The sequence below is a fragment of the Eulemur rufifrons genome, chromosome 6, assembly GCF_041146395.1.
Source record: "Eulemur rufifrons isolate Redbay chromosome 6, OSU_ERuf_1, whole genome shotgun sequence".
Classification (NCBI taxonomy): domain Eukaryota; kingdom Metazoa; phylum Chordata; class Mammalia; order Primates; family Lemuridae; genus Eulemur; species Eulemur rufifrons.
Window position 1 is genome coordinate 52,394,354 of NC_090988.1, and position 13,505 is coordinate 52,407,858.

General features: G+C 42.3%; 1 protein-coding gene across 1 annotated transcript in view; it reads left to right on the top strand.

Moving 5' to 3' along the window:
* The first annotated feature begins 483 nt into the window (after positions 1–483).
* The window catches only part of XRRA1 (X-ray radiation resistance associated 1), a 77,036-nt gene continuing 64,014 nt past the window's right edge, over positions 484–13,505 (top strand). Inside the window, exons 1-3 of the mRNA XM_069469246.1 lie at positions 484–542; positions 6,082–6,179; positions 10,948–11,132. Coding sequence (XP_069325347.1) covers positions 6,086–6,179; positions 10,948–11,132 — 279 coding nt within the window. The 5' untranslated portion in view covers positions 484–542; positions 6,082–6,085. The remainder of the gene's footprint in view (positions 543–6,081; positions 6,180–10,947; positions 11,133–13,505) is intronic.

Below are 13,505 nucleotides of genomic sequence, written 5' to 3' on the forward strand. Positions count from 1 at the left end.
TCCACACCTGCTCACCTAATAGTCCTTGTAGAGAACTGGAATTTCTATGGTTAACTGTGTTCAGGTGTGTATGCCCCCCTACAAGCCTGAGTCTGATTCATCCTTTGTGTTATATGCATAGCAAATATCTTTTCCCAGACTCTTATCTTTCAATTTTGTCTTTGACATTTTTATCCTGCAGAAATTTATTTTGTGTAAATGATTATGTAAGCAACCCCTTCCTTTTAGATTTGTGCTCTGTGCATCTTATTTAAGCACTGCAGCTGTACCTCATTTTCACAAGATTATTCTCCTGTACCACCTTCCCATCTGTATCTCATTTCTATCTCTACATCTATATCTGTTTCTTGGATCTTTAGTCCTGTGGTTTTTTTCTAGACTCCAAGGCAAATTTTGGAGCAGAAAGCTTACAGTAGAATATAATTAATAAGAAAGTTAAGAGCTCTGAATGGCATGCTAAGAAGGAATATAATATCTATTTTACAGGTGAAGAAACAAAAGAAAAAGGAAGTCAAGGGGCCATTCCCAAAATCAAAGATCAAGTAAGTACTCTGCAGACCTAAAGCCAGGTGTCCCTACTCTGTAAGTTACTGGAGGCTTCTCCAACAGTCATCATCTCTAACATTTCCCAGCAGCAATTTACTCATTCATTCCTTCATTTACCTATCTAGCAGAGAGGTATGATTGATTATAAGAGAGATCTCCTAAAAGACGTATTGTCTGAATATAAGTTTGTCCCCTATCCATTAATCTTCCCAACATGTTTTTAGTGAGTCCTAGGCTCTATGCTAGGTACTGGGATTACATAAGTAAGTAAGGTAATCATAGGCCCCATAGCAGGTGGGAAGTTGGTGAGGGAAGCAAACAGTTATAATAAAGTGATAAGTACTATACTAGGAGAAGTATTGGGTATTATAGGAACACATTAGAAGGGCCTCCAACCCTTTGCAGGGATGGTGAGGAACCAGGAATTCATAGTGCCCGGTGTTGGACCAAAGGAGATACCAACATTCATTCACTCATCCATTTATTCCACAGATATTTATGGAATTTGTTATGTGCTAGATACTGTGTTTGGAATAAATTGATGAATACCGTAGATACTGTCCTTCCCCTGGAGGAGTTGAAAGTCGAATTAGGGATATATATATATATATATATATATATGCATGTATATCTGATGTACACAAACCCACCTACCTTGGGTCCTAGGAGTTCTATCATATCTTTCATTTGGCTCACATGTGTCTGTTGGGTATTTCCTATGAGCTAAGTCCCAAGGGTACAAGAGAGGGAATTAGATGTGTTTCTAGACTTGGAGATTCATAGTCCATTGAAGGAGCCCCCTCATATAGTTAATAATATTATGAGGTAGAAAAGACTCAGGCTGTGAAAGAGATACAGAAGAAAGATTCCAGGGCTTAGCAAAAGCAGCAATTATTTCCACTCGAAGGTTCAGCAAAGGCTTTGTGGAAGGGGTGGTATTTAGATGGGGTATAGAAAGATGATTTTTTTCTATCTGTTCTATCCATTACCTCATTTAATTCTTACCACAATTCTCCAAGGCACAGAATTTTTATCCGCATTTTATATGTGATAAATCTGAGACATATAGAGGTAAAGTTATTTGTCCAAGGTCACTCAGCTTAGTAGTAGAAACTAGACTCAAGCATAAGCTTCCCATTTCCGAAATTGTTTCCCTTCCTACTGTATCACTTTATATTCATAGAGTGAATATTTATCACTTCTGGGAAAATTTCTCTCAGAACACCTCGATCCCAGCTTCCAAAGGAGTTCATTCCTTTTACTGAACTCTTCCTAGACCCTCCATGTTGTGGTCCCACATTCTTTGTATGGCTTCCCTTCCCCCAGCCAGGGGCTTGCAGTTCCCCAAATCTCTGCCACTGCAAATTGTCTGAAGCTGTCCCAAAGAAGATTTGGGGATGGCTAGATCACTTTAACGAGAAATTCTAGGCTGGGCGCAGTGGCTCATGCCTATAATCCTAGCACTCTGGGAGGCCGAAGGCGGGTGGATTGTTTGAGCTCAGGAGTTCGAGACCAGCCTGAGCAAGAGTGAGACCCTGTCTCTACTAAAGATAGAAAGAAATTATACGGACAACTAAAAATATATATAGAAAAAATTAGCCAGGCATAGTGGCGCATGCTTGTAGTCCCAGCTACTCAGGAGGCTGAGGCAGGAGGATTGCTGGAGCCCAGGAGTTTAAGGTTGCTGTGAGCTAGGCTGATGCCACGGCACTCTAGCCTGGGCAACAGAGTAAGACTCTGTCTCAAAAAAAAAAAAAAAAAAAAAAAGATTAAAAAAAAAATAGAAATTCTAAGAGCTCAAGATTTAAGAAACTTAGATCCTTGAGGTGGCAGTGGAGCTGAATCTTAAAGGATGAGATCAACCAGATGAACAAGATAGAGAAGTGTATTTTAAAGCTGAACAAACACCAAGACCAAAGACAGGGAAGACTCCATGTGAATGGTCTGTTTTGGGAATAGAAAATGACTCCATGGGCCTGAATGGGCAGGACTGACTGGAGCTGCAAAGATTAGGATATTGGCCCCCAAGGACTTTGAAGACCAGGCTCAGGCATCTGGCCTTCATGCTTAGGGGGAACGCAGTCAGAAGACTGTTGCAGTATTCTAGGAGGGAGATGATGAAATATTGATGAAAGCAGTGGAGATGGGGAAAAGTAGACTGTTGGAACAGTGTTTCTGAGGTGGAATTGTCATGGCTCAGTGACCAATTAGATGTATGAGACAAAGAGGAGCTGCATGTAGGATGACATTCAGGTTGCATTGGGTAGTACCCAACTATGCATTTTTAAGACAAAAGGAAATATTTGTTATTAAATTTGAAAATCCAAGTAATAGGAGTTTATTTTATTGAATGGGACTTATTGTTAAATTCCTACACCATGAAAATAAAAGAATATCAATCAGAAAAAACAAACTGGTAGCCTGGAGTCGATCCTGGTTCCCAGGTATGTTTAGTTTGGCCTGCACACTGTTTTAAAGTGGCAGATTAGTTGCTGACACTCAAATAATCAGGAGATTTCATATATAAGGCAGACTTCTTATGAAAAAAATGGGACAATCTAGCAACACTGACTTAGGCAGCAACTGGTGAAAACTAAATAGTGGCCACCTCTGTGAGCATGTGCACATTCACACACACTCTCACGCTCCCCTTCCCACTCTCTCCTCTCTCTCATCCAGCTTTCTTCACTCACTCACATGGCCTGCCCAACTCCTATGACCATTTGTGTTTGTACCTCCTGGCTAAAATGTAGGTTTTTGCAAAGTTTGACATCAGACTATGGTAAAGAGTTATATATATATATATATATATATATATATATATATATATTTTATCCCAGCAAATTCTTTAACTTCACAATCCTTCAATGACAAATGATAAGTACAGTTGAGATTATCTGCTCCCTTGAGGAATTATTTATGTGTTTGGCTCCCTGAAGAGAATAACAATTTGATGAAGAAAAGCCTGAGTCAGACCCTAGAATCAGAACCATATTCTCCTTCTATATATTTTTTGAGACAAAGTCTCACTCTGTCACCCAGGCTAGAATATGGTGGCATTATCATAGCTCACTCCAGCCTCCAACTCCTAGGCTCAAGCAATCCTCCTGCCTGAGCCTCCTGAGTAGCTGGGACTACAGGCCTGTGCCAGTGCACCAGCTAAATTTTTTATTTTTTGTAGAGACAAGGTCTCGCTATGTTGCCTAGGCTGGTGTCAAACTCCTGTCTTGGCCTCCCAAAATGCTGGGATTACAGGCACGAGCCACTGCTCCTGGCCCCTTTCCAACTTTTGTGCATGTACACAGGTGCATGTATGGGTGTGAGCACATGCTCGCACACACACACCCCTGCCTGCCTAAGGAAATCTGTGACTCACTGTAAATTGGTATTGGAGAGTCTCTGAGAGCCACTTGACAGCAGATAGGAAGTGGAAGGTTATTTCTTTTGTGTTCTTTTTATTCTTTAGGTGTCACGGAAATGGGACACTCAAGATATTTGAAACCTCTTCCCCATCACACTGTCCCTGAGGGAGCCTGCCCTCCAACCCCCTCAGTGAGAGAACCCTTCCCCTGGGCACTGGGTGCCCGTCGTCCTGGCTCTTTAGGGATGACTCTGTAGTTCTGCCCACCTTTCTCCTATATTCTCAGCCTTTCCTCCTTGACTGGCTCCTTTCTCCCGGTCAATAGATGTAGTCAAGCCTTTCTCATCCTCTTAATAAGGATAGTAATAGAGAATGAGCAACATGAATTAGCCACGTGCCAGATACTAAGTCCTTTCAGAAGCATTGTCTCATTTGATCATCAAAACTGCCCTATGAAGTAGATGCACTCATTGTCCACATTTCACAGAGGAAAAATCAAGGTATAGAAAAGCTAAGTAACTTGCTCAAGACTACAAAGCTAGCAAGTGGTGGAGCTAGGATTCGAACCCACACAGTGGCTTTCCAGAGTCCATATTCTGGAGTGACTCTGTCCACTCAGGTGGAGGCAAGTGCTAACACTGCATTTGTACAATTCTGAGAGAGAGCACGTGTCCCCTTAGGTTTTCCTTAGGGACCTTGCTTACCTTCCCCTGTCCCAGCCCTGGTGTTCACACATCTCTTGACTTTATCTTCCTTCTCCCAGCTGTCTTGCTTTTCTCCTCCCTTTCAGAGCCAATCTTGAAAAACATGCTTACATTCACTTTTTGTATGTCCTCACCTTCCAGTCACTCATCTATACTCAAAGTCTGGCCTTAACTCTACTCTTCCCCTGAAACTGACCTCCTACCTCCTCATGGCCTATTTTTAGTCGTCACCTCGCCTGACTTTTTGACTTCTCTCTCCCTCTTTCACATAGCTTTCTCTTCCCTAGGCTTACCTGACAGCTTTCTGCTCACCCTCCACCCCCCAGTTCTGCTCTAAAATTCCTTTCTGAAAGCTCCAGGGGCTTCTCCTCCTTTGTCCACACATTAAGTGCTCATGTTTCCAATCAGTTTCACTCCTCTTTTTCTTATCTCTCCCTCCATCCCTTCTTTCCTTCCTTCTTTTTTTCTTTCTATCTGTCTTTAATTCTTCAGTTTACTAACAAGAACCCTCATCATCTCTCTCCTGGGCTGCTACAATACTCCCCTAACTGCAATCCCAGTTGCCAGCAGCCACTTTCATCTCATGCTGTATTTGTCAGACCTCTCTTTATAAAGCACAGCTTGGATCATGGCTGTACCCAGCTCAGAAATTGTCCATGGCTCCTGGTCACCTACAAGATGAAGCTTGAGCTCCTAGCCTGGCACCAGAGGCCCTTGAAGAGCAGGCACCATCCTTCCTGTCCATCCTTATTGTCCAAGACTCCTGAACACACATGCTTCCCCTTCCTGGGGCAGGTTGTTTCTTTACTGTGTGCAGCCATGCCCTCAGTCCTGTGGCCCTTGTTGTTTGGAATGCTTATCCTTCTATCAGCAATACCAGGTGATACCAGCTCTCTCTATTAGCTGATATCAGGTCTATCTAAAAACTCAATTCATCCCTCAAATTCTATTTATCCAGTTCATATTTCATTATTTGCATATCATCTTCTCTAAGATGTGAGCCGTCTCTTCTCTGAACTGTTAAAACTTTTAGTATGTACTTAATATGTGCCAAGTACTGCCTTTCTCACTTGATCCTGTCATCTGTCTATTAAGGTATGTATTATCACCCCCATTTTACAGGTGAGGAAGCTGAGGCTCAGAGGAGTAGAGTAACTTTCCCAGTCATTAGAATGAGAAACAATAGAGCCAGGATTCAGACGAGATCTATCTGAGCCCACAGGTAATGCTCTTTCTAGAGTTCCATTGAGTTAGGATTGATTTGAATGGAAAAACCCAGGGCCTTGTCGCTCTCTTCATTTAAGCAGCCAGCCCATTTCTGAAGCAGGGCAGCGGGCCTCTAGGGCCTCAGAGGCAGGGTGTGTGCTGGGTGTGGTGGTCCTGTTGGGCTCACAAGCTGCGATGGGATGAGACAGCTTCACTGTACCTTCTCACTCTTCTGCTTCCTCGCTTTCCTTGCATGGCTCTCAGGGAGATGGCCTACTCAGGAATCTACAAGCTGGATGATGGGAAGCCTTACCTGAGCAACTGTTTTCCAGCCAAAAGTCTGCTTCGGATGCCAGAGGAAGGTCAGGAGACTTCTCAAATTGGTACCTTTTCCCCACACCCAGCTCCTGCCTTAGACTGTTTCTCACATCTGTGTCTTCCTCTCCAGCCCCTTCACTACTGTTCCTTGACCCACTCAATTCTACCCCTCCAATTTATCTCCTGTAGCCTCAGTGGGACTGCTAAAGTGCACATTTAACCATAGTGCCTCCTTCTGTTCAGTGACTTCTCATTGCTGACTCCTTTATCTGTCATTCTGTGTCATTCAAAGTCTAACCTGCCCTAATCCTCTGCTACAGCCCCATTCCTTTATTTATGCCCTATTCCACAGTGCTCTTTTTTTTTTTTTTTAATTAATAAGAGATGAGAGTCTTGCTATGTCGCCCAGGCTGGAGTGCAGTGGTGCAATCATAGCTCACTGTAGCCTTGAACTCCTGGGCTTAAGTGATCTTCCCACTTCAGCCTCCCAAACAGCTAGAATTACAGGCATGCACCTGGCCTCTCTCTTTACATAGCTTTTTTATTTTCTCTGAATGTTCCTGCCCTCATTCTAGTTAGCCAAACTTCTCATTCCACAAAGCCTAGCTCTTCTCCTTTTTCCGGTAAGTCGTGTCTGTCGACCCTAGTATTCAGCTCCCTTCCTCTCTTGTGAGGTGTCTTCTTATGTGTCTCTTATTTGATGAGTAGCATAGCCTGTCAATCTCTTATATTAAATGGCTTAAACTCAACTCTGCTAAGTAGTTTTTCAAATATTTGTCTATTTAAAAACTCCCCTGGAGCAGGGACTCCTCATAATACTGAGCAGAGCCCTATAGATGGAACACTATCTGGAAGTATGAGTTCTCTGGTTTGGATTTGTTGCTTTGAAAAGGTAGGGCAAGGGAGAGGTATACCTTGTTTACACTAGATGTTGTGACTTGTTGGTCACTTTATACATGCAGTATTGGAAGAACCTTCTCCTTCTGTCTGTCCTCCCCACTTCTCTAGAATTATTTCATTTTTCACATAGAGAACTTCCCTGGCCACCTACCTGTCCAACACCATCCAGTGGAGCTATCAGTATGAACTCATGGTTTTTCCTCTCTCTTGCACACACATATACACACATAAACGAATAGATACAGAAATAAATACAGATGTGTGTATCTGTATGTGTTAGTGTACATATATTTCGTGTTCCACTGACAACAATGACACCTCTGTATCAAAGACCATACTTGGTGCCATTCCCAAATGAAAGGAGCATGGGCTCCTTGGAAAAATAGTTGTTTCCAAGGCTGGGACAGGAAAAACATAAGTTGATCCTAAAACATCTTGTGGTGCCAAAAAGTAAAGAAGTGCTCAGAAAAATGATGTCCATGTTGAAAGGACATAGGAGCCAACTTGAAGGAGCTCCCAATGGCCAAAGCTGGGACAATTTGAGCAATGAAATAAATTAATGGTAGAATTGGGTTGTAAACCATAAAATAAATAAATATCCATGAATCCATACTGATATAAATAAGTATTTGAATAAGCGAGGGAGAAGGAACAGCTCTTTCTTATGGTAGAATTCCAATTAAAAAATGTAGAAGGGATGAGGGAAATAGAAAATCACCATTCAGACGTCACAGTAATAATTTTTGCAGGTAAGAATGCATGGATGTTGAATCAATCAGAATTCTTCAGAGTAACAGGAGTAGTAAGAGATGGTTTTTTTTTTTTGTTTTTTTTTTAAGGACTTGGCTTATGTGATTGTGGGGGCTGGCAAGTCTGAAATTTGTAGGTCAGGCTGGTAGGCTGGAAACCCTTGGGGAGAAGCTGATGCTGCAGTGTTGAGGTAAAATTTTTTCTTCAGGAAACCTCAGTTTTCAACTCATTGGGTAAGGGCCACCCACATTAGCAAAACCACCCACATAAGCATTAGTTAACATAAACTGATTGTAGATATTGATCACTTCTACAAAATACCATCACAGCAACATCCAGATTATTGTTTGATTGAATAACTGCATGTTATAGCTTAGCAAAGGTGATGGATAAAATTAACCATCACAGATGTGGAATAAGTGGGTGAAAGTGTGATAACAAACAGGATATTTCCATGGTCTCAAAGTATAATTATTAATTACAAAGGGAAAGATAGTAACTTCTCGTTAGAGAAACCAAGCAGACACCACCCGAACTGAGTGATCAAAATTAACATCACCAGTAACAAGGCACAGTAACTTAACAGCCCCCCAATATGACACTCTAAGAAAGGCACAGCACCACTTCTGTGGTAGCTTTGGTAAAGTGCAAAGCCTTAATCTAAGCATGGGAAAGCATCAAACAAATCCAGATTGTTAGACATTTTACAAAATAATTGACCAGCATTCTTCAAAAGTGTCAGGGTCACACAAGAAAAAGACTGAGGAACTGTCACAGATTAGAGGAAACTAGGAAGACATGATAACTAAATGCAGAGGGAGATCCTAGATTGGATCCTGAAATAGAATGAGGACATTAGTGAGAAAACCAGCAAAATGTAAAGAAGGGCTGTAGATTACTTACTAATATTATACCAGTGTTAATTTCATGGTTTCAATAGTTGTATTAAGGTTATATAAAATGTTAACATTAGGGAAACTGAATGAAGGCTATATGGAAACTGTGTACTATTTTTGCAACTTTTCTGAAAGTCTCAAATTATTTTAAAATGAAAAATTTTGGAAAAACCCCACCTCCCCATGGATCCCCCTTCCTGCTAAAAGCCTACCCCTCTAAAACCCAAGCTCCTTATTCTGGTCCTCAGGACCTTTTATGATCTGACTCTGCTGATGTCTCCAGCCTCATCTGGTTTCCCTCATGCTGATCTCATGACGCATCCTGGGCCTGCCTTCATGGCCATGTTGGGGGTTTTGGCACCAACTCAAACTGGAGTCTCCAGAGTCAGGGATATGAGGATAGGGTAAAGGAGAACCAAAGCCCCTTGGATGGGGGCAGCCTTGGGAATGGGGTCCCTGGAGTGTCAGGCCAAAGTGGGAATGGGAAATGGCTCACATGGGACATAGGGCAGGAACTGCATCCAAGAAGCAGGATTGGCGGCAGTGGTCAGGTGAGCCAGGGCAAGCTCCTGAAGCAGGGATAGTGGGCTGTGCCAGAGAGAGGCAGTGGTTAGAGGCACCAAGCTGGTTCCCACAGCTGTAGTCCTGGTCTTTTTCATACCCTGGGTATTATGCTCTTCCCTCTTCCCAGGCTGCCTGGTTTTTCAGTCTATCTAGTGAACTCCTTTCCACTTACTAGATCCAGATTATGTCCTAGGCTAGTAACTTCCTTCTCTGGGCTTCCACAGAACTCCTTATATTATTATATGATAGTATATATTATTACATTATGACTCCTTTGGGTTGGGGTTTCTGTCTTATTCATTCCCGTAGTTCCAGTTCCTACACAAAGTAGATACTCAGTAAAGATCTGAACAGATGGTTGTGTGGGCAGGGCTATGGCTCAGTTCATTCAGTAACAGTCACAATGTGATAAACTCTATACAGGCCTTGGGAATACTGAGGTGAATAAATCAGTCTCTGCCCTTTATGGAGCTTCTACTCTAAAGCTGGAGACAGACAATGAATAACTGAACAAATAAAATAATTGCTGATTTTAACGAATGCCATGCAGTAAATTACTGATGCAAGAGAAAACAAATTCCAGAATGTTGTCATGATTTTTGTTAGGTGGGCTTACTAGTAAACCTCATATTCTTCTTGGTTACATACAGTTTTTAATTCTTTCTACAGTGAACATGATTATTAGTTTTTTTGTTTGTTTGTTTGTTTTTTTGAGACAGAGTCTTGCTCTGTTGCCCGGGCTAGAATGAGTGCCGTGGCGTCAGCCTAGCTCACAGCAACCTCAAACTCCTGGGCTTAAGCGATCCTACCGCCTCAGCCTCTCGAGTAGCTGGGACTATAGGCATGCGCCACCATGCCCAGCTAATTTTTTCTATATATATTTTAGTTGGCCAGATCATTTCTTTCTATTTTTAGTAGAGACGGGGTCTCGCTCTTGCTCAGGCTGGTCTCAAACTCCTGAGCGATCCACCCGCCTCGGCCTCCCAGAGTGCTAGGATTACAGGCGTGAGCCACTGCGCCCGGCCTTAGTTTGTTATTTTTTAATGCCAACTATCCTATCATTTTCTTATTCTGAATTCCTGACACAACCTTTTCTCTATAATGATGGAGGTCTGAGAAGATGGAACCCCTTGAGTTGAGGTCACACATTGGGCTTGATCCAAGAGATGACCAATGTGGGAGTAGCTGGCACAGGAAAAGAGTGATCAGCTCTATTGAGAGGGATAAGGGAAGACTTCACAGAACAGAAATACTTGATCTTCGGTTTTGAAGGAACAATAGAGTTTAGAGATAAAAATGTGAGAGATGGGGGTGGTCCAAATGTAGTGAGTTATCTCAATTGATTGTACATAGTCAGTTACAGATTGAACTCCTTGTTCTACTACTTTCCCCCCTTCTCACTACTGCACTTGACTAGTTTTAAAAATAAATGTGAAAGACGGAATTGGGCAAGTCATTCCACCTCTTTTAGTTGAAGCTTTTTCATCCATAAAATGGAGATAGTAACATGTCCTTCATTGGAGTTGGGGGCCAATTAAATGAGATCTATATGTAGACATCCCAACCCCCAGCAGCAGTGCAGTATCTGGTGCATAGTACGTAATTGGGAGCTATTTTTGGTTTTAGTATTAGAGATAAATATGCTGTAATTGTGGCTTTGGAGAAGGTTTTCCCCTTTTCACTGTTCTCATCTTCTCAACAGGCCGAGGATACTGGTTAGTGACTCGGAAAGGTAACCCCAAGAAGAAGCCCAAGGGTGTGATTGGGGCACCAGCTGAAGGTCAGGAAAGCCAGAAGAAGATTTCTTTTGAGGTTGAGGGGAAGAAGGCATCTCGGCGGGACAACAAAGTGGACCTATCTGGATACATCCTGGACCGGACTTTTCTGGTGAGAGTAAATGCACCTGGAGTGGCTGACAGCATCAGCTGGGGTGGGAGAAAGGACTTGCCCTGCTTTGGCACAACTATCCCCAACCCACTCCAAACTATTAGAGTGATATTGGCAAATTGAGTACAGCCAGGTAATGAAGGGACTCAAAACTTTCTTTACATCTAAAGCTTTCTTTACACCCACCATGTGAGACAGCTATTGTCATCCCTTTCATATTGTTGCCATTGGGCAGATAGGAAAACTGAGGCCCTAAGGGGTAATTTGCCTTGGCCAAGGTTCCACAGCTAGTAATTGGCTGGGCCAGGATTAGAACTCTGGTCTACTGACTCCAAAGCCTGTACCTTTATACTATATGAGATAAAAAAAACTCTTAATTGAGTTGGAGAAGCAAAGGAGCAGGTCAGAGGAGCAGTCAATTGAAAATCCCATTCTGGCACCTAGTAGGACAGAGAGATTCCTGCTCCGCTCTGCTATGGGGCAATCTCTCCAGGATCAAGTGGGATTGGGGAGGTCCTGTTCTCCCACAGGCTTTGCCTTCTGGCTTTAGTATCTAGCTGAAAGCCGGAGGAGATGACCAGATATTACCTAGTGCCTGGGGCAGGCTTTATAAAGAAGACTGGGGTGGATGTGTTGGAGCCCAGCCAGGTAATTTCACATCTACTCTGTGCAATGCCTCAGTGGCTTTGCAAGGAAGGACACATTTTATAAATCAATATTAATGTGTAGTCCAGTTCTCATAGCTCCCTAAGAAGAACTCTCTGGCAGTCTACTTCGTTCCCAGATTCTGCTTATCATTCCCAAGAGATGAGTGTCTGCATAAATGAGATGCTGAAAGAGAACCTTGTTGGTTTCATCTCATCTCAACAGGGTAGTATAAGCTTTTTTTCAGAGTCCTATGGAATTTGTTTCATTAGTATTAATATGTCCACTTCTCAGTGGGGATGAGGAGGACTAAAACAGCAACACTGAGGAGATCAGAAACACTTTCCATAGTGATCTTATTTTCCTTTGTTTTCAAACGCATACATATCTCCACATTTAATCAAGATCACTTGTTACCCGTGTTGCCACTTTAGATGGCAGAAACAAGAAGGAAGTTTTTCAAAGTAAAAGGGTATCCACTCTGCCTATCAAATAATTCTACTTCAGTGTTTCACTAGGACCTCATACTGAACTACTTCCCCAATCCGCCTACTCCAAGTCCCAAAACATACCTCTTTTCCAGAATTTACAATACAGTTTCTATATTAGCACTACTATGTACCCAGTAACCAAGCCAGTAACCTGGGGTTATCCTTGACACTTATCTCTCCCTCCCCATCCCCACCCCCACTTTTACCAAGCACTGGCACTTTTATTAAATAGTTGTCAAATTTATCTTCTCATCTCTACTGCCACCATCCTTGTCTGAGCCACCATCTTCTCTTATTGTACTAATCCAGAAACTTTCTAACTAGTTTGAAACAAGTTGGATGCTTTTATTTCACATAAAAAGAAGGCAGAGGCATTGTTGAAGGTAGGTTAGTTTACTGATTTAATGACACCTTCCAAGGTCCAGGTTCCTTCCATCTTTCTGCTCTGCCATCCTCAGCATGTTGACTTGTCCTCTTGGGCTGATTGCTTTCATTATCCGAGACGGCTGCAGCAATTCTGATCATCACACATAGAAGAAAACATCCAGAGGTGGAGAAGGAATTGTCACTGTCTTATGTCTATTCTTAGAAGTAAGAAAAAGCTTTCCAAAACTAGCCCCTCACCCTCACTCCCAGCAACCAGTGTCTCATTGTCCAGACAGACCTATATCACATGCCCAAACGGTGATTGGTTAGGGGAATAAGACCCAGTGATTGGTTTAAACAGGTCAAGACTTACCCCTTGGAGCTAGGGCTTAAAAACATGTCCACTCAGAGAAATGTGAATAACATTGGTGTTCTCTAACAGGGAAAAAGTAGAGAAGTGGTATTGGGAAGGTAATTAACAATGTCTGGTACATTGTTCTCTTCCCTTCCTATCCTGTCTTCTCATCTACATGATGTACTCTGATACATCTATGTATATCAGCCATAACAATTTCTATAAAATTACTATCAGCTCCCTGCCAAAAAAATCTCTGACAGATTTCTATTTCTATTGGTTGTAGGATAAAATCCATGCTCCTTCACAGAGCCAATGTGGACCCATACGATCTAATGACTGCCTCTCTAATCTTATCTTGTTTTTCATCTTCTTAAAAGAACCTTGCTTCTTCTTGCCTTGGTAGCCTTCAAATCTCTACCATCCATTTTCTTGAGCTTCTATTCAGCTCTTAGGTCTCAGCTGAAATATTATACTGCCTCAAGTAAGTATTTCCTCGTTTTCAGACTGAGGTTA